Source organism: Mobula hypostoma, chromosome 9 (genome assembly GCF_963921235.1).
Source record: "Mobula hypostoma chromosome 9, sMobHyp1.1, whole genome shotgun sequence".
Classification (NCBI taxonomy): domain Eukaryota; kingdom Metazoa; phylum Chordata; class Chondrichthyes; order Myliobatiformes; family Myliobatidae; genus Mobula; species Mobula hypostoma.
The window spans coordinates 87,646,811-87,668,621 of NC_086105.1; the positions used below are offsets into that span (position 1 = coordinate 87,646,811).

General features: G+C 38.8%; 1 protein-coding gene across 9 annotated transcripts in view; it reads left to right on the forward strand.

The window, feature by feature from the left end:
- Positions 1-21,811, forward strand: part of LOC134351835 (TOM1-like protein 2) — a 175,696-nt gene that overhangs the window by 64,320 nt on the left and 89,565 nt on the right. For 8 of the 9 annotated variants that reach the window (XM_063058615.1, XM_063058616.1, XM_063058618.1 and 5 more), the window contains exons 4-5: positions 5,507-5,656; positions 16,468-16,602. In XM_063058615.1, coding sequence (XP_062914685.1) covers positions 5,507-5,656; positions 16,468-16,602 — 285 coding nt within the window. The remainder of the gene's footprint in view (positions 1-5,506; positions 5,657-16,467; positions 16,603-21,811) is intronic. The other variant, XM_063058620.1, reaches the window with a different exon arrangement.

A 21,811-nucleotide genomic window follows, 5' to 3' on the forward strand; every position in this document is an offset into this window, starting at 1 on the left:
AAGCTTCATAAAAAGACTGTGGCAACCTACCCACTTTGAAGGAATCAGTAAAGTACAAGGTATAAGTGATGAAGAAAAAGCCTTATAAAATTCTCCAGAAAATCCATCAGGTCCTGGAGATTTCCCAGAATGCAATGATCGTATAGCCTCAGTGATTTCCTCCTGAGAAATAGGTTGATTATCAACCGAAAGTCCAGGAATATTTAATTGGTCTAAAAATTTGTTCATTGCAGTATTATCTTTAACAAAATCAGAACTGTAGTTTAGAATAAAATTCTCTAGAAGTGTCATTTATTTCAAAATGGTCAGTTGTCAAATCACCATTGGTTTTGCGAATTTCTTTAATTTGCCGTTTAGCTATAAAGGCCTTAAATTGATTAGCCAATAGTTTACCAGTTTTTTCTCCATGTATATAGAATTGGCTTCTATCTTTTAAAAGTTGGCTTTCAATTGGATACGTTATAAGAAGATCATATTTAGTTTTAATTTCAATACGTCTTTTGTATAGTTCAGTGTCTGGTGCCAAAGCATATTTCTGGTCTAATTGTTTTAATTGATTAACTAAGTCAGCTCTCTCTTTATTAGCTTTTTTCTTAATATATGCAGTATAGGAGATAATTTGTCCTCTAATATATGCCTTAAAAGCATCCCAAATGATTAAGACTAGAAGTCTTTTCCAACGTATTTTCTTCAAAAAAAAGAGTAATTTGATTCTCCAGAAATTTTAGAAAGTCCTTATCAGATAACAAAGTTAAATTAAAATGCCAGGATCTGTTCATATGAATAAAACGAGGAAGATTTAAAGATAGAAATACAGGAGAATAGTTGGATATAGCTATTTCTTTATATTCAATGGATCGAACTAATGGAATCATTTGACTATCAATTTAAAAAAGATCAATCCTGGTATAGGAATAATGGACATGAGAGAAGAATGAATGCTCCCTTTCTGCCGGGTGAAAAAAATGCCAGACATCAACAATATCACATTTCATTAGAAAGGATTGAATAAATAAAGCTGATTTATTAGGTGTGGCTGATTTAGAGGAAGAATGATTTAATACTGGGTCTACACAAAAATTAAAATCTCCTCCCATCACTAAGGAATAAAAACTCAAACCTGGCAGGAATGAAAAGAAACGCTCAAAAAATCCTGGGTCATCCACTTTGGGGGCGTACACATTAACAAATACAATTAATTTATTATCTAGTTTCCCTGACACTATGACAAATCGCCCATTAGGGTTAGGGACAACTTTATGTTGAACAAAAGAAATTGTATTGTCTATAAAAATTGAGACCCCTCGAGATTTTGCTCTGAATGAAGAACGAAATTGTAAACCCCTCCACTGATTAAAAAGGCGTGCGTTGTCACAACTACGTACATGCGTTTCTTGTAGAAAAATAATGGGGGCCCTTAACTTTTTAATATAAGCAAAAATCTTATTCCGTTTCACAGGATGATTTAATCCTTTCACATTAAAACTAAGTAAGTTAATATTTCGATCCATTTTAAATATTAATTAACAGAAGAGTTAAACAATCTGACCATACATTATTAGAATCAGAGAAAGAACCATAAAATAAGGTACTCAATCAGAAAATTTGGATGGTAGCCCAACCCAGCTTCCAGAGAAAAAAAAGGAACCCCACCCCCTCCCCCTCCCAAAGCCAAAAAGCCCGCCAAAGGACAGTCGGCATGCTAAACCCTAAAGACAACCCTCCCAAAGAAATCCTGCTGGTAAAACTCCAATCATTCAAGGTAATAACCTTGTTCCTACCAAGAGAAAACAGACAAAATAAACTTAGATCAGAAATCCAAAACATAAGAGGATTCATTTTAACAATTTCCAAAAAATATATATAGAAAAACCCTCAAAAAAAGAGTAAAGTAATAAAAAATAGCAAAGAAAATATCAAAAAGCAAGATATATAAACGGTCAAAACTTGTTTATTAAGACCTTATTCTATCCAACATTAAAAAGATAATTGCTCTTATAAGAGATATAACACAATCAATCTTCTGCTTTCAAAAACTTCTATGCATGTTCAACCAATCCCAGCCATTTCTGCACACTATTTTCCTGAACGATTCTAAGACGTGCTGGGAAGCAAAGGGAGGGCTTAAACCCTTTGTTATAAAGCAGCGACATAACCTCTTTATACTTGGCACATTCAGCCATAACCTTCGGTGTATAATCTTCCACGAATCTGATCATCTTCCTGTTGTAATCGATCGTTCCTACTCGACGGGTATGACAGATTAAAAGCTCCTTAGAATGAAATTCATGAAAACATAAAATAACCGACCTAGGTCGCTCCCTTGACTTTGGTTTTGGGGCCAGTGACCGGTAGGTGCGGTCCAGCTTAGGCACAGACGGCAGTAAATCAGGGAATAGCTTCTTCGGAAAGCTTGCAAAGAACTCCATGGGGTAGGCACCTTTACTTGATTCTTCAAGACCCAGAATACGTAGATTGTTCCTTCTGCTTCTGCTTTCCAGGTTGGTAATCTTCTTTGCTAGTTTTTCATTAGATAATGATAATTTTTTGCAGATCTTACTCATGTCTTCTAAGTCTGCTTCCAGTATTGACAAAGTTTCTTTATTCTCCTTAATTCGCTTATCGTGTTTGATTAAAGTTTGTTGAATAGTGTCCAACTTGACATTAAGATGTTGAAATTCCTCAGAAAGTTCTGTTCTTTGCTTTTTAAGGAAATCTCCAATTGATTCCAAAGTGGTTGGAGAATCATCTTCTTTTTCTTTTGCAGAGGCTCTGGTCTTTCTCATAGACATAATAGAGCAATATTGAGATTTGTAATAAGGTTTCAAAAAACTGGCAGGAAACAAAAATTTAGATAAGGTAGGAGCAAGTTCAAAAAGATGTTACCCCATCGGCTGCCAGCAGGGCTCTCAGGAACAAGGACTGATAAGTGGGCACATGTCTCTTGCTTTCTGAATAGCCTTATGGTTTAAGAGCAAGATCAGTGTTTGTCTTTGCTGATGTCCACCTCTGGATCGGTATCAAAGAGGGGTTTCCACAATTCACCAACCTACATAAACCTTTTAAGTTTCTTAGGATTTTCTGTGGTAAACTATTTGACAATCAGCTTCTGTATCCCTGTAACAACCTTCGGTCTTTCTGTAGGTGACTGTCAGTTAGCAGGAGACAGCAAAAGATACTGGTGTGATTTTTAAAGAAGAGAAAGCAAATGTATTCTGAATTGCCTCATCTGGTTTAGATCCAATTCCTTCACAAATCTATAATCACAAGTGGCACTCATGGTTCCTAATCATGCCAGTCTTTTCATTGCCTATGTGGAACAGTCCTTGTTCCAAACCTAACTCTGCAACTATTTCAGTTACTCTGTTACATCAATAATTACATTGGTGTTGTTTCCTGCACTCATGTGGAACTTGTCAATCTTATAATCTTTGCAACTAACTTCCACCCCACCCTGAAATTTTCTGTGGTATCACTCCGGAGAAACATTGTATCATTTCTTAATGCATGTATGCATTTCGAAATGACAATAAAAGAGGACTGAGTGTTCTCATAATCTAAATTCACTTGGACTATTTTGAACACCACTCTCCCATTTCTGAATTTCTATGTCTCCATCTCATAAGACAAACTATGTATTGACATTTACTACAAAGCCACTTGCTTCTACAGCTACAGTACTTCAATTACACTCCTTCCCACCGAATTTCTTAAATGATGACATCACTTTTCTCAGTTTATTTGTTTCAACTGCATCTTTTCTCAAGATTAGCATTTCTGTTCTCGGTAATCTGAAGCGTCCTTTTTCAGGAAATGTGACTTCCCCTCTACTGTGGCTGATGGACTCCTCACTAGTTTTCCTAGACTTTTGCTTTCAGATATTCCCCCACAGCCCTCCTAGACAGAGTTAAGAGCTCCCTCGGTTTTAGCTTCTGCATTCAGTGCATCATTCTTCACCATTACTGCCAACTGTGATACGATCCACCACCAGTTCCACCTCCCCTCACCAACCCATCTTTGCTTTCAGTGACTACATGGTTGTCTCATCCTTCTCCACCCACCCCTCGCTGTCCCAAAACACTTTCTGCTGTAACCAGAAGAGAAGGAACACTTGTGGCTACAGCATCAATCCATAACCAAGTTGCCCTGTCTCACTGGTTCGCCTATGTATCACCCACACACTTGACCTACTATGTTTCCTGTTCCCTCCTCCAACTAGTTACATCTGCCCATCCTCCTCCCTTGTATGGTTCCACTTATCACTTTCCCTACTTATCAGATTCCGGGATCTGCAGACTCTTGTCTAGACATATCACCATCCAGCCTCTGTCTCTACCTTCCCTCCCCCACCTCTCTCTCCCTTTCTCCCTTCCTTCCTCCTTATTTGTTACCCACCAGCAGTATCTCAGCTCCACCCCTCTGCCATCTGGTTTCACCTGTCACTTATTCTCCTCCTCCCCCAATTTTACCTATCACCTGACAGCCCCTGCCTCGCTCCTCTCAGCTTTTCATAATGTCAGTGGGATGATATGCACTTAAAAGTGGAGTATGGCTTCCTGGGTTTTATAAGTAGATGTACAGAATACAAGAGCATCGAAAGCATGATGTACCTTTATAAGACAATGGTGTAGTCACATTTGAGCATTTTGTCCAGTTCTAAATGCCACATGTTAGGAAAAAGGTAAAAGCTTTAGAGGGTGCAGAAGAAATTTACTGAACGTTTCTAAAAACAATTTCTCCAAAGAAAGTTGTTCTCATGGATGGAAGAATCAAGAGCTAGTGAATGTAGAATGAGGTGATTGGCAAAAGGACGTAAAATATCAGGAAGAAAAATATTTTATACAGAGAATACCTTGAGTTTGCACTGCATTGTTGGGGTGGTACTGAAGGCAAATTCAGTTACAGTGTTGAAAACACCTGAAAAGAAAGATTGTTGTAGTTCAACATAGAGCAATAATGGAGTGAACTAGCAGGATTGTTCTTCTGTGGCACCAGTACTGACAGTGGAGGAATGACCTCCTCCGGTGTTAAGCCTATTCTGTGAAATATATTTCACAGTTCTAGCAATTTTTCTGTTGATTTCATTAATCTCCCTCATTTATGCTGATCCTGACACATCAGTTGCAATCATTAAGCTTTCACACCATCTCTTAGATGCCTTCAACAAAATTTGCGTTAACTGGATAATCTCAGTTTTCATGCTATCATGGGCATTACTTTTGTTCTCGCCAATTTTAACACACATGTTCACACTTCTGATTTTGTTGGAAAGTATTTGGCTTGAAGTGTTAACATTTTACCTCTTCCCCCTCCCTAGCTGGCTCAATGGCAGAATATCTCCAGCACTTTCTGTTTTTGTTTTAGTATTAATTTAGCCAATTCTCCCACAAGCATTTTGGAAGCAGAATATAAAATACTACATGTCATATAGTGTTAGTGGAAGAAACATGTTTTACCTCATCTTAAATCAACAAAAAAAAGTAATTTGTCTTACTTTCATAACTAGATTTTAGAGACATGTGTTAAGAACTGTGGTCATCGTTTCCACGTCCTGGTAGCTAATCGTGACTTCATCGATGGCATTCTGGTCAAAATTGTCTTACCCAAGAATAACCCGCCAGCTATCGTACAGGATAAAGTGCTTGGACTGATACAGGTATGTGTATTTCTTTTAACTTTTGCTGCTTAATTTTATAAATATCTTCTAAAATTTTCAGATTCTTCAGTTTCAAAATGTTACATTTTGTGTTTGAGACATGAACAGTAGCAATTGGGTCAAATTTAGCCCATAGCCCCAGGGGTTTTGCACAATAAATATGCATTTCCTCTGCAAACTCCTTCATTGCAAAGGATGGAGATAGCACCATTTCTTTAAAAAAAGGTGTTATCCAGTTACTGTCCAGGTACAAGGGAGAGGACAAAGGAAAGCAGCTTTTAACAAATGAAAAAGCAGGCCTTATTTTCTGGTTATATTGAGCTTCAGTGTTCTTGTGGGTTTTGTATGAACAGTGGAATTATAAATGTTATGGCAAATAAATATTCTGTTAGATTGCCATCACTACAGAAGTCCAGCAGCTTTCATGTGCTGGCATGGCACCACTTTCATCCTAACATTAAAAAGGTCTCCCTAGTCCATATGACGGCGCTCCTAGTATAAATCATCAGCCAATTACAGTGAACATAAACAGCATGAAGATAAATTTGTTTTTCTTTCTTTAAATCTTTTTATTAATTATTATTGAAAATCAACAACAGAAAAAAATACATCAAAATAATCAAGATAACATATCCATATGTAAAGTAAAAGTTAAACTATCGACCAGGCTGAGCAATATATCAATAATAATCAAAAAACAAAGTATTAAGGTTTTTTTATGGAAAAAAGGAAAGAAAGAAAAAAAGAACCCTTACTAACTAAAACAGAGAAAACCTCCTAGTATCTAAAAAAAAGGAAAAAAAAACATTTGGAGCACAAACTCGGAGCTATGCGCCATACAAGCCTCCATTAAAAAAAGACATCAAACCGCCAACCAAACCCATATAAGCAAGCATCAGAGAAGGACCATCTGTATTAACTCAAGTCAAATGGTAATAACAGGCAAAAGAACCCCACTTTTTCTCGAAGTCAAATTTGGGATCAAAAGTTCGACTTCTAATTTTTTCCAAACTAAGACATAACGTCACCTGAGAGAACCATTGTATCAAAGTGGGAGCAGAGGCATCTTTCCATTTTGATAAAATACCCCTTCTAGCCAATAATGTGACAAATGCAATTATGTATTTGTCAGATATAGAAATACCGTATGTTGAGGAATTATACCAAAAAAAACTGTCAATTTATTAGGTTGTACATTGATTTTTAAAGCTTTAGAGATTGTAGAAAAAATAGATTACCAAAATTGTTTCAATACAGAACACGACCAAAACATATGTGTCAATGTAGCTATCTCAGTTTTGCATCTATCACACTGACTATTTACATTAGGAAATATTTTAGACAATCTCTCCTTCGTCAAATAATAACGATGTACAATTTTAAATTGAATTAGAGAATGACTGGCACAAATCGAAGAAGAGTTAACCAGCTTCAAAATTCGCAACCAATCCTCTGTTATCAAGGTCATATTAAGCTTTCTTTCCCAATCTTGCTTAATCTTAAGTAAAGGATAATTATCCTGTTGTAATAATAAATTATAAATTTTCCCAATAAAACCTTTCACTAAAGGGTTCATTTTTAAAATAATGTCTAACAGGTCAGAGTCTTGTATATATGGAAAATTACTTAAATATTTTTGTAAGAAATGTCTGACCTGAAGATATTGCAAAAAATGTGAGTATGAGAGAGAGTATTTAGTTACTAATTTCTCAAAGGACATGAATCGACCTTATTGAAACAAGTCCATAAAGGAAAAAATTCCTTTATTCCTCCAAAGAGAAAAGGTAGGATCACTAAGTGAAGGTTTAAATAAATAGTTTTGATAAAATAAACTAAAAAGGTTAAATTTTTTAAGATTAAAAAACTTACAAAACTGGTACCCCATTCATAATGATTGATTAATCATAGGATTTATATTTAGAATAGAAATTTTGGCTAATTGTACAGGTAAAGGAGCTCCTAGTAACAAACTTAAGTGAAATTGTTTCACAATTTTCAATTCCAAATAAACCCAAGATGGCCGTTCCTTTTTATCAGTCCAATATAACCAAGAACACCCATAACATATATTAACCGCCCAATAGTACATCCTTAAATTAGGCAAAGTAAGACCTCCATCCTTTTTTAATTTTTGTAAATGACATTTTCCAATTCTTGGTCTTTATTATTCCAAACAAAAGATGAAATAATAGAGTCAACCTGATCAAAAAACTTCTTAGTTAGAAAAATAGGAATGTTTATAAAAGTTTTGGTAAAATCATCATTTTAACTACATGAATTCAACCTACTAACAAAAGTGTAAGTGGATTCCATCTAGAAAAAAATTGCTTCATAAAATCCACTAAGGGAACTAAATTAGCTCTATAAAGGTCTCCGTAGTTTTTAGTGATGATGATACCTAAATATTTAAAAGAATCCGTAACTTTTAGAGGAATATTGCCATATATATATATGTGGAATCATTTAAAGCAAATAATTCACTTGTATGCAGGTTTAATTTATATCCTGAAAACAATCCAAATTCATTTAATAATTTCAATAAGCTAGGAATAGATTCTTCGGGATTCAAAATATAAACCAAAAGATCATCCGCATCAAGGGAGATCTTATGAATAGTCCCATTTCTAGAAATTCCTTGAATATTTTTAGCTTCAAGAAGTACAATAGCCAAGGGTTCCAACATCAAGTTAAATAACAGAGGACTTAATGGACAGCCTTGTCTCGTACCCCGGGAAAGTTGGAAAAAGGGGGATCTACGGTTATTAGTGATAACAGTGGCAATAGGGCTTTTATATATCAGTCTAATCCATTTATTAAAATTAGTACCAAAGCTAAATTTCTCTAAAACTTTAAATAGATATTTCCATTCAACTGTATCAAATGCCTTTTAAGCATCTAGAGAAACAACCCATTGGGGGATCTTAGAGAGGGATGAGTATATAATATTTAACAATCTCCGAGTATTAAAAAAAGAATAACGGCCTTTTATAAAACCCGTTTGATCCTGAGAAATAATTTTAGCTAGTATATTCTCCATCCAATTAGCCATTATTTTTGAAAGAATTTTGGCATCCACATTTAATAATGAAATAGGTCTATAGTCAGTAGTCACAGTCAGTAGGATCTGTATCTTTCTTAAGAATTAAAGAAATAGAAGCTTCATAAAATGTGGAAGGTAACTCTCCTAGCAGAAAAGAATCTTTAAGCATTTCCAACATATAAGGAGTAAGCAAATATTCAAATTTTTTTTATAAAATCCTGCAGTAAAACCATCCAATCCAGGAGCTTTACCAGGTTGCATTGAAAGAATAGCTTTCTGAATTTCTGTTTCAGTGAAAGGAGCATCAAGAATTTGCTGATCTTCAATAGATATTCTAGGACAGGGGTCCCCAACCTTTTTCGCACTGCGGACTGGTTTCATATTGACAATATTCTTGCGGACCGGCCGATCGGGGTGGTGGTAGGGTTGCCAACGGACAAGAGTAGCAGTCAAATACACTGGGTTTACCCCGAGAAAGACTACAATGACCATAAATCTTGCGCGGGCACCAGCGCACATGCATGTACAATTTTTTTCTACAAATCGTTTTTGGCGATTCTGTTCGGGGGAGGGAAAGGGGGTGTTAATCATGACCGGAATATCAGTGCTAAGTGGCTAATACACTCAATTTCCTTTCTAAAAGGGTTTATCTAACGAATTTAATTTTAAACACACAGCGCATATTTTCCTCACATGAGTATAGTGATAAGTCAACTATCAGGGGAGCTTGAAGTAAGTGTTGAATGAACTTCCAGTAGAAGTGGTGGAGGCAGGTTCGATATTATCATTTAAAGAAAAATTGGATAGGTATATGGACAGGAAAGAAATGGAGGGTTATGGGCTGAGTGCAGGTTGGTGGGACTAGGTGAGAGTAGCGTTCGGCACGGACTAGAAGGGGAGAGATGGCCTCTTTCCGTGCTGTAATTGTTATATGGTTATATAAGTCAATAGCATCATAACATTTTAAGTAACGTTTGGATATTAAACACGCAGCGTATATTTTCCCCGTATGAACATATAAAATCATTGCAACACACCAATATCGCTGAATCAGTGGGAGCCCTGTGCTCGTTTCCCTGCAATGAGACCGTCCTAACGAGGGGTGATGGGAGACAGCAATACTCGAAGGGGGTTCCTTGTGTCCAGTCTATTCCACAATTTAGTTTTTGTTGCATTCATTGCAGAGATATGATGTTGGAAATGGAAGCAATGTTTTCAGTGCTTTCGTGGCTTTTTCAGGATTTTTAGCCTTGACTTTGATCCAGTATGCTGGCAGAGATGTTATGTCAAACATACTTTCCAGCCCGTCGTCATTTGCAAGTTCGAGGAGTTGATCTCCTTCCCGCGCTGAAATGGATGACCTGTGGGTAATGACCTCGCATGCGTTCAAGCTCAACAGTGGGCGTGACAGGGAATGAGGAAAGGTGCAGCTGACTCCTATCGCCAAATCATATTGCTTCCTCGGTGGTTGGGGACCGCTGTTCTAGGAAAATCAATCTTTTGTAAAAAGGCATACATATTAGAAGGGTCAGCTGGAAACTGAGATTTATAGAGTTCACTGTAATAGTCTTGAAAAATGTTATTAATATCTTCATAATTACTAGCTAAACTACCATCTCCCTACGAATTTTTAAAATTTGTCTTTTAGCTCTAACTGCTTTAAGTTGAGATGCTATTAGCTTGTTACTTTTATCTCCAAACATATAAAATTGACTTTTTAATTTAAGCAAATTTCTTTCAATAGGATAAGTTAATAGTAAATTATATTGTGATTGAAGTTCAACCCTTTGTTTAAATAAATCAACATTAGGAGAAACTGCAGAAGTGTTATCCAGATCTTTAATGAGTTTGAAAATTCTATCTAACTCTATTTTTGTCTGTTTCTTAAGTTTAGCCAAATAAGATATTATCTGACCTCGCAAATACGCTTTGAGTGTATCCCAGATAATCAATTTCGAAACATCTCCCGTATTATTAAAAAGAGAGATATCTTTTATCTGAATCTCTATAAATTTAATCAAGTCCGAACTTTGTAATAAATTTTCTGGGAAGTGCCAAGGCAAGTTTACATTGCTAACATCATTTAACTCAAAAGTTAAGCTTAAAGGCGCATGGTCCGAGACTGCAATAGAATCATATTCACATTTCTGGACTTCGGACAAAAATCGGAAATCAGCTATAAGATAATCAATTCTCGAATATTTTTTATGAACATGTGAATAAAAAGAATAAACTCTGTCATTAGGATGTAAATTTCTCCAGATTTCTATCAAACCATAATCAGTTAAAAATGAATTAATAAGTGTTGCCGAACGACTTGGAAGCTGCTGATTGGTTGAACTTTTGTCAATCAAAGGGTTTAAACAACAGTTGAGGTCACCTCCCATCTGCAGCATATATTCATTTAAGTCTGGTAATAAACCGAATACGTTTTTAAAAAAAGATCATCTACATTAGGTCCGTAGAGATTAACCAGGACAATTTTTCTATTACAAATTGTTCCTTTAATAATTAAAAATCTACCATTATTATCTGAAACAATGTCTTCTTGAATAAATAAAATATTAGATTTAATAAAAATAGATACTCCCTTTGTTTTATTTTGACAAGTAGCATGGTATTGAAGGCCCTTCCATGTTTTAAAAAACCTATTTTGATCGCCTGTTCTGATATGCATTTCTTGAGCAAAAATTATATTGGGCTGGAATCGATTAAAAACTTTAAATGTCTTCTTTCGCTTAATAGGGTGATTCCAGTCACGTACATTCCAACTAATAACGTTTATCTGTTTAAGTACCATTGGATATTATTCTTAAACACAATACACGCATACCATCGCGGGCTAATCAAAGATGGCGGTGATGAATATAACCAAATAGAAAATGCGCATGCTCCGGAACTCCATAATGGAAAAAAATACAAAAAGTGTGTGTGAAAAAAAATCCCACAATAAACCCCAAAATACGAAAATACCCCCAAACCTCCCACCATCCCCAAAGAAGGAAATCCGGCAAAAGAAAGAAAGGCCAGAACGCATCCCCAAGAAAAGACATAAGAATCGGAATTCCGCGTGCCGCTTAATTTAAATAATGATTAAAAGTTTTTTCTCCCTATTCCCCCCTCCCGCTTACAACAAAAATACGTAACCTTAAGCTAAGAAAGCCCAGCGAAGAAAAAAATGTTTGTACTTAATCATTGAAAATAGACTAAAGGAATGTGGAAACAGTCTCCAAAAACACCAAAACAATACTATTAACCCAAACAGTTTAATCTCTAAAGAGAGAAAATCAGCGCCATTATGCTTTAATTTACTACCTTATTTAACAAAATTAAAGCTAATTATCTATTACTAAACACTCCATAATATAAAGAAAAAAATCTATATAAACTGCAAGCAAACTATCACTTAATTAATAAAGAAAAAGAAAAATAGAAACAGATAATCAAACCAGTTCAGTCTATCCGCTGTATTAATTCACTCCGTATACTAAACAGTCTTCAAAAAAAAGTCATTCTTTAATCAAACCAAGAAGGCCACCTCTTCTTTAATAATCCATCAATCAAAAGATATCTTCCGCAAACCGAAATCTTCAAAACCTATTTTCTTTCAGAAAATTATTCGGAGACTCTAATATCCTTCATACTTCAGCCGATTCCACAATAGAATTGACAAAATCCAATGCCGCTTGGGGATCCAAGAAGACACGAGGGGTAGAGTGTTTAGGGAATAGCTTTAATCTCGCTGGATATCTCAAGGATGGAAAAAGAGTTTTCTCGTAAGCGATTTTCATGACCGGTATGAATTTGATCCGTTGTTCCATAACTTCCTGTGCATAATCTTCATAAAAACGGATCTCGGAACCGTTAAATTTAAAAACTTTGTTTTCTTGCACATTTTATGATTTGATCTTTAACTTTAAAGCGAAGAAAGTTGACTAAAATTGGTCGAGCTTTACCTGACGAAATAAAAATTCTGTGAACTCTTTCAGTCTCGGGAGGCTGAGATAGCATATCCGGGAACAGAGATTGAAATAGATTGGCGAAATAATCCAATAGATTCCCAGATTCAGAGTGTTCCGGAAGACCTAAAATACGAATGTTATTTCGATGAGACTTTGCCTCTAAATCAACAATTTTGCGTTGAGCCTGTTCCAGTCGGGTTGAAATATCCGCAATCTGACGTTTCGATTCTTTAAACTCAGTATTCAAGGAAAGAATATTTTCCTCAATAGTCTGTAAACTCTGTCGGAACGACTTCAACTCAGAACAGTTATTATCCATTTTGTTATTGAGAGCCATCAACATACGTTCCAAACGCTCAGCCCAGACAGGCATATCTTCTGATATTTCTTTCGAAGGTTTTTCCTTTCTATTGCTGGGTTCAAAAGGCTGTTTTCCACTTCTTAAAGGATACGACATAATGACCACTATTTCCCTCTAAGATCCAAAAAATAAAAATTGAATAATTCAAGGTTTAGACTGGGGAAAAGGAGGAATTAAAGGCAGCCACAAAATGTAGGTGTTACTCCATTGAGCTGCAGGTGGAGCTCCTCTTGTTTTTCTCTTGCTGTCAACTTCAGACAACAAGCAGAGAGCCAACGGCCAAGACCATAAGACCATAAGACAAAGGAGCAGAAGTCGGCCATTCGGCCCGTCGGGTCTGCTCCGCCATCTTATCATGAGCTGATCTATTCTCCCATTTAGTCCCACTCTCCCGCCTTCTCACCATAACCTTTGATGCCCTAGCTACTCAGATACCTATCAATCTCTGCCTTAAATACACCCAATGACTTGGCCTCCACTGCTGCCCGTGGCAACAAATTCCAAAGATTCTCCACCCTCTGACTAAAAAAATGTCTTCGCATTTCTGTTCTGAATGGGCGCCCTACAATCCTTAAGTCATGCCCTCTCGTACTAGACTCCCCCATCATGGGAAACAACTTTGCCACATCCACTCTGTCCATACCTTTCAACATTCGAAATGTTTCTATGAGGTCTCCCCTCATTCTTTTAAACTCCAAGGAATACAGTCCAACAGCGGACAAAAGTTCCTCATATGTTAACCCTCTCATTCCCGGAATCATTCCAGTGAATCTTCTCTGTACCCTCTCCAACATCAGCACATCCTTTCTTAAATAAGGAGACCAAAACTGCCCACAGTACTCCAAGTGAGGTCTCACCAGCGCCTTATAGAGCCTCAACATCACATCCCTGCTCCTATACTCTATTCCTCTAGAAATGAATGCCAACATTGCATTCGCCTTCTTCACCACCGACTCAGCCTGGAGGTTAACCTTAGGGGTATCCTGTACAAGGACTCCCAAGTCCTGTTGCATCTCAGCACTTTGAATTCTTTCCCCATTTAAATAATAGTCTGCCCGTTTATTTCTTCTGCCAAAGTGCATAACCATACACTTTCCAACATTGTATTTCATTTGCCACTTCTTTGCCCATTCTTCCCATCTATCCAAGTCTCTCTGCAGACTCTCCGTTTCCTCAGCACTACCGGCCCCTCCACCTATCTTCGTATCGTCAGCAAACTTAGCCACAAAGCCATCTATTCCATAATCCAAATCGTTGATGTACAATGTAAAAAGAAGCGGCCCTAACATGGACCCCTGTGGAACACCACTGGTAACCGGCAGCCAAGCAGAATAGGATCCCTTTATTCCCACTCTGTTTCCTGCCAATTAGCCAACGCTCTATCCATGTATGTAACTTTCCCGTAATTTCATGGGCTCTTATCTTGTTAAGTAGCCTCATGTGTGGCACCTTGTCAAAGGCCTTCTGAAAATCCAAATATACAACATCCACTGCATCTCCCTTGTCTAGCCTACTTGTAATTTCCTCAAAAAATTGTAATAGGTTTGTCAGGCAGGATTTTCCTTTAAGGAATCCATGCTGAGTTCTGCCTATCTTGTCATATGCCTCCAGGTACTCTGTAACCTCATCCTTGACAATCGATTCCAACAACTTGCCAACCACCGATGTCAAGCTAACAGGTCTATAATTTCCTTTTTGCTTCCTTGCCCCCTTCTTAAATAGCAGAGTGACATTTGCAATCTTCTAGTCCTCCAGAACCATGCCAGAATCTATCGACTTTTGAAAGATCATCACTAATGCCTCCGCAATCTCCACAGCTACTTCCTTCAGAACACGAGGGTACATTCCATCTTGTCCAGGAGATTTATCTACCTTTAGACTCTTCAGCTTCCTGAGTACTTTCTCTGAAGTGACTGCACACACTTCTCTTCCCTGCCACTCTTGAGTGTCCGGTATACTGCTGACGTCTTCCTCAGTGAAGACTGAGGCAAAATACTCATTCAGTTCCTCCGCCATCTCCTTATCCGCCATTAGAATATCTCCAGCATCATTTTCTATCGGTCCTATATCTACACTCACCTGTCTTTTACTCTTTATATACTTGAAAAAGCTTTTAGTATCCTCTTTGATATTATTTGCTAGCTTCCTTTCATAGTTAATCTTTTCCAACTTAATGACCTTCTTAGTTTCCTTCTGTAAGCTTTTAAAAACTTCCCAATCCTCTGTCTTCCCACTTATTTTTGCTTCCTTGTATGCCCTCTCCTTTGCTTTAACTTTGGCTTTGACTTCTCCTGTCAACCACGGTTGTGTCCTTTTTCCATTCGAAAATTCCTTCTTTTTTGGAATATATCTGTCGTGCACCTTCCTCACTTCTCGCATAAACTCCAGCCACTGCTGCTCTGCTGTCTTTCCCTCCAGTGTCCCTTTCCAGTCAACTTTGGCCAGTTCCTCTCTCATGCCACTGTAATTTCCTTTACTCCACTGAAATACCGACACATCAGATTTCGGCTTCTCTTTTTCAAATTTCACAGTGAACTCAGTCATGTTATGATCACTGCCTCCTAAGGGTTCCTTCACCTCAATCTCTCTAATCACCTCCGGTTCATTACACAATACCCAATCCAGTACAGCCGACCCCCTAGTGGGCTCAACAACAAACTGTTCTGAAAAGCCATCTTGCAAACATTCTACAAATTCTCTCTCTTGAGATCCAGTGCCGACCTGATTTTCCCAATCCACTCACATGTTCAAATCCCCCACAATTATCATAAGACTAATGAACTTTGTGCGTAACCTTCACTGTCGTTTTTGGGGAGGTGGGACTGAATGATGTGGAGGGATAAAACTCATCAGTAGAACCGATATCACTTGTGACTTGCAAATACAACCATATATAGGGCATAGTTTAAATATGGCTCATTATTCAATGAGCTTATTAGTTTGACTTTTCAGAGTGCAGTGAATATTGTGAATGGTCAAAGTGGCAAATCAACAGCTAGGTACAAAGTTAGTGAATATATGGGTATGTCATTTCTAAAAGATCTTGCGTTCAGAACTGATTATCTTCTCATCTGATATCTCAATTGTCTGCATCTGCAGAGGCAATCCATTTCTCTCTGTAGGTATTAGACAGGTAAGGTATGGAGTGTAAGCATGTTGCTGTGTCCAAAATGAGCAATACCTAAAACTTGATGTTGGTCACAGTGCTAACTGCTTAGCTAGCTTTTAGTTTTTGAACACTAAGGCTTTAACTAGAAAATGTTAACTGCAAAGTCTGGGCCTGCACCTGCTACAGGGCTGGGCCTGTCCTGCTCTTTGTAATTCCATGGCTACTTAAAACAGCAGAGAACTATGAGAAATCATTATATGATGATGTGCAGCATCTTTTATAAGCTTTCCATGTATATTAGCAAGATCCTCTTGTATTGTTTGATGTCTTTATTTCTAGGCATGGGCTGATGCTTTCAGAAGCAGTCCAGATCTGACTGGTGTAGTTCATATTTATGAAGAGTTAAAGAGAAAAGGAATGGAGTTTCCAATGGCAGACCTAGATGCACTGTCTCCAATACACACACCAGGAAGAGTAAGTGTGATATGTTAACGTATTAATTAGGTGCTTCCAAGTAATATATTGACTTGTATGTGTTTTGTACTTCTGAAGGTGATTAAATCATTTGTTGAAGTTAAATGTGCAGCTTAAAGTGCTGGAACTATATAGGTCAACAACCAGCTTTGGGAAATGTTAAAATATAATAAGTTCTATGATGCAGAGAATGGGAAGGTCCTTTATGGGATTGAAGGCAGCAGTGATTAGGTGACAACCCGAAGAGAGAGGTAAAGGGTTGAGACAAGTTGGAGGTGATGTAAATGGGGAAAAATACAAATAGTGGAAATATTGATTATGTGAAATAGTTGAAATCATCGTTGAAAACAAGCTTGCTTTGAACTTTGTTAGGACATGAAGGAAATAGAGATCAAAGTGAAATGTAAAATAATTGGGTAATTGGGATCTCTTCTGGGGGAAGTATGACCTGTTCAAAAAGGACAGGTTACACCTGAAACCGAAGGGGACCAATATCCTGGCGGGAAAGTTTAATAGAGCTGTTAGGGAGGGTTTAAGCTAATTTGGCAGGGGGATGGGAACTGGAATGACAGAGCGGAGGAAGGGGAAAACAGAAATAAATCTAAAATAGTGACCAGTAAAGATGTCAGGGAAGACAGGCAGGTGATGGGGCAAATTTGTAGCCATTGGGATGAGTTGCAGTGCAATAAAGTTGCAGTGAAATCAAAGCAAAAAGTACCAAATACTGGTCTTAAGGTATTATACTTAAATGCACGCAGCATAAGGAATAAGGTGGACGATCTTGTCGTACAGCTACAGATTGGCAGGTATGATATTGTGGCCATCACTGAGACGTGGCTAAAGGATGCATGTCTCTGGGAGCTGAATGTCCAAGGATACACGGTGTATCAGAAGGAACGGAAGGTAGGCAGAGGGGGAGGCATGGCTTTATTGGTAAGAAATGATATTAAATCATTAGAAAGAGGTGATATAGGATAGGAAGGTGCAGAATCTTGATGGGTTGAGCTAAGAAATTGCAGGGGTAAAAGGACCCTGATGGCAGTTATTTATAGGCCTCCAAACGGCTGCAGTGACGTGGACTACAAATTACAACAAGAAATAGAAAAGGCTTGTCAGAAGGGCAGTGTTATGATAATTGTGGGGGATTTTAACATGCGAGTGGATTGGGAAAATCAGGTCGGCACTGGATCTCAAGAGAGAGAATTTGTAGAATGTCTGCGAGATGGCTTTTTAGAACAGCTTGTTGTTGAGCCCACTAGGGGATCGGCTGTACTGGATTGGGTATTGTGTAATGAACCGGAGGTGATTAGAGAGATTGAGGTGAAGGAACCCTTAGGAGGCAGTGATCATAACATGATTGAGTTCACTGTGAAATTTGAAAAAGAGAAGCCGAAATCTGATGTGTCGGTATTTCAGTGGAGTAAAGGAAATTACAGTGGCATGAGAGAGGAACTGGCCAAAGTTGACTGGAAAGGGACGCTGGCGGGAAAGATGGCAGAGCAGCAGTGGCTGAAGTTTATGTGAGAAGTGAGGAAGGTGCACGACAGGTATATTCCAAAAAAGAAGAAATTTTCAAATGGAAAAAGGATACAACCGTGGTTGACAAGAGAAGTCAAAGCCAAAGTTAAAGCAAAGGAGAACGCATACAAGGAAGCAAAAATAAGTGGGAAGACAGAGGATTGGGAAGTTTCCAAAAGCTTACAAAAGGAAACTAAGAAGGTCATTAAAAGGGAAAAGATTAACTATGAAAGGAAGCTAGCAAATGATATCAAAGAGGATACTAAAAGCTTTTTCAAGTATATAAAGAGTAAAAGACAGGTGAGAGCAGATATAGGACTGATAGAAAATGATGCTGAAGAAATTGTAATGGGAGATAAGGAGATGGCAGAGGAACTGAAGGAGTATTTTGCATCAGTCTTCACTGAGGAAGACATCAGCAGTATACCGGACACTCAAGGGTGGCAGGGAAGAGAAGTGTGCGCAGTCACAATTATGACAGAGGAAGTACTCAGGAAGCTGAATAGTCTAAAGGCAGATAAATCTCCTGGACCAGATGGAATGCACCTGCGTGTTCTGAAGGAAGTAGCTGTGGAGATTGCGGAGGCATTAGCAATGATCTTTCAAAAGTCGATAGATTTTGGCATGGTTCCAGAGGACTGGAAGATTGCAAATGTCACTCCGCTAACATACAGAGAGGCTTTGAGGAAAGAGAAGCAGAATAAACGGTGTAAGGATAGTAAGGTAGAAGGGCTGAAATGTGTGTACCTCAATGCAAGAAGCATCAGGAACAAAGGTGATGAATTGAGAGCTTGGATACATACATGGAATTATGATGTAGTGACCATTACAGAGACTTGGCTGGCACCAGGGCAGGAATGGATTCTCAATGTTCCTGGATTTCAGTGCTTTAAAAGGGATAGAGAGGGTGGAAAAAGGGGAGGAGGGGTGGCATTACTGGTCAGGGATACTATTACAGCTACAGAAAGGGTGGGTAATGTAGCAGGATCCTTTTTTGAGTCAATATGGGTGGAAGTCAAGAACAGGAAGGGAGCACTTACTCTTCTGGGGGTATTCTATAGGCCCCCTGGTAGCAGCAGAGATACAGAGGAGCAGATTGGGAGGCAGATTTTGGAAAGGTGCAAAAATAACAGGGTTGTTATCATGGGTGACTTAAACTTCCCTAATATTGATTGGCACCTGATTAGTTCCAAGGGTTTAGATGGGGCAGAATTTGTTAAGTGTGTCCAGGATGGATTCCTGTCACAGTATGTGGACAGGCCGACCAGGGGGAATGCCATACTAGATCTAGTACTAGGTAATGAACCGGGTCACGTCACAGATCTCTCAGTGGGTAAGCATCTGGGGGACAGTGACCACCGCTCCCTGGACTTTATAATTATCATGGAAAAGGATAGAATCAAAGAGGACAGGAAAATTTTTAATTGGGGAAAGGCAAATTATGAGGCTATAAGGCTAGAATTTGCGGGTGTGAATTGAGATGATGTTTTTGCAGGGAAATGTACTATAGACATGTGGTCGATGTTTAGAGATCTCTTGCGGGATGTAAGGGATAAATTTGTCCCGGTGAGGAAGATAAAGAATGGTAGGATGAAGGAACCATGGGTGACAAGTGAGGTGGAAAATCTAGTCAGGAGGAAGAAGGCAGCATACATGAGGTTTAGGAAGCAAGGATCAGATGGGTCTATTGAGGAATATAGGGAAGCAAGAAAGGAGCTTAAGAAGGGGCTGAGAAGAGCAAGAAGGGGGCATGAGAAAGCCTTGGCGAGCAGGGTAAAGGAAAACCCCAAGGCATTCTTCAATTATGTGAAGAAAAAAAGGATGACAGGAGTGAAGATACAACCGATTAGAGATAAAGGTGGGAAGATGTGCCTGGAGGCTGTGGAAGTGAGCGAGGTCCTCAATGAATACTTCTCTTCGGTATTCACCAATGAGAGGGAACTTGATGATGGTGAGGACAATATGAGTGAGGTTGATGTTCTGGAGCATGCTGATATTAAGGGAGAGGAGGTGTTGGAGTTGTTAAAATACATTAGGACAGATAAGTCCCCGGGGCCTGATGGAATATTCCCCAGGCTGCTCCACGAGGCGAGAGAAGAGATTGCTGAGCCTCTGGCTAGGATCTTTATGTCCTCGTTGTCCACGGGAATGGTACCGGAGGATTGGAGGGAGGCGAATGTTGTTCCCTTGTTCAAAAAAGGTAGCAGGGATAGTCCGGGTAATTATAGACCAGTAAGCCTTACGTCTGTGGTGGGAAAGCTGTTGGAAAAGATTCTTAGAGATAGGATCTATAGGCATTTAGAGAATCATGGTCTGATCAGGGACAGTCAGCATGGCTTTGTGAAGGGCAGATCGTGCCTAACAAGCCTGATAGTGTTCTTTGAGGAGGTGACCAGGCATATAGATGAGGGTAGTGCAGTGGATGTGATCTATATGGATTTTAGTAAGGCATTTGACAAGGTTCCACATGGTAGGCTTATTCAGAAAGTTAGAAGGCATGGGATCCAGGGAAGTTTGGCCAGGTGGATTCAGTATTGGCTTGCCTGCAGAAGGCAGAGGGTGGTGGTGGAGGGAGTACATTCAGATTGGAGGATTGTGACTAGTGGTGTCCCACAGGGATCTGTTCTGGGACCTCTCGTTTTCGTGATATTTATTAACGACCTGGATGTTGGGGTAGAAGGGTGGGTTGGCAAGTTTGCAGACAACACAAAGGATGGTGGTGTTGTAGATAGTGTAGAGGATTGTCAAAGATTGCAGAGAGACATTGATAGGATGCAGAAGTGGGCTGACAAGTGGCAGATGGAGTTCAACCCGGAGAAGTGTGAGGTGGTACACTTTGGAAGGACAGACTCCAAGGCAGAGTACAAAGTAAATGGCAGGATACTTGGTAGTGTGGAGGAGCAGAGGGATCTCGGGGTACATGTCCACAGATCCCTGAAAGTTGCCTCACAGTTGGATAGGGTAGTTAAATAAGCTAATGGGGTGTTAGCTTTCAAGAGTCGAGGGATAGAGTTTAAGAGTCGCGACGTAATGATGCAGCTCTATAAAACTCTGATTAGGCCACACTTGGAGTACTGTGTCCAGTTCTGGTCGCCTCACTATAGGAAGGATGTGGAAGCATTGGAAAGGGTACAGAGGAGATTTACCAGGATGCTGCCTGGTTTAGAACGTATGCATTATGATCAGAGATTTAGGGCTTTACTCTTTGGAGAGAAGGAGGATGAGAGGAGACATGATAGAGGTATACAAGATAATAAGAGGAATAGATAGAGTGGATAGCCAGCGCCTCTTCCCCAGGGCACCACTGCTCAATACAAGAGGACATGGCTTTAAGGTAAGGGGTGGGAAGTTCAAGGGAGATATTAGAGGTAGGCTTTTTACTCAGAGAGTGGTTGGTGCGTGGAATGCACTGCCTGAGTCAGTGGTGGAGGGAGATACACTAGTGAAGTTTAAGAGACTACTAGACAGATATATGGAAGAATCTAAGGTGGGGGCTTATATGGGAGGCAGGGTTTGAGGGTCGGCACAACATTGTGGGCCGAAGGGCCTGTACTGTGCTGTACTATTCTATGTTCTATGTTCTATTTAAGAAGGGGGCAAGGAAGCAAGAAGACAATTATAGACCTGTTAGCTTGACATCGGTGGTTGGGAAGTTGTTGGAGTCGATTGTCAAGGATGAGGTTACAGAGTA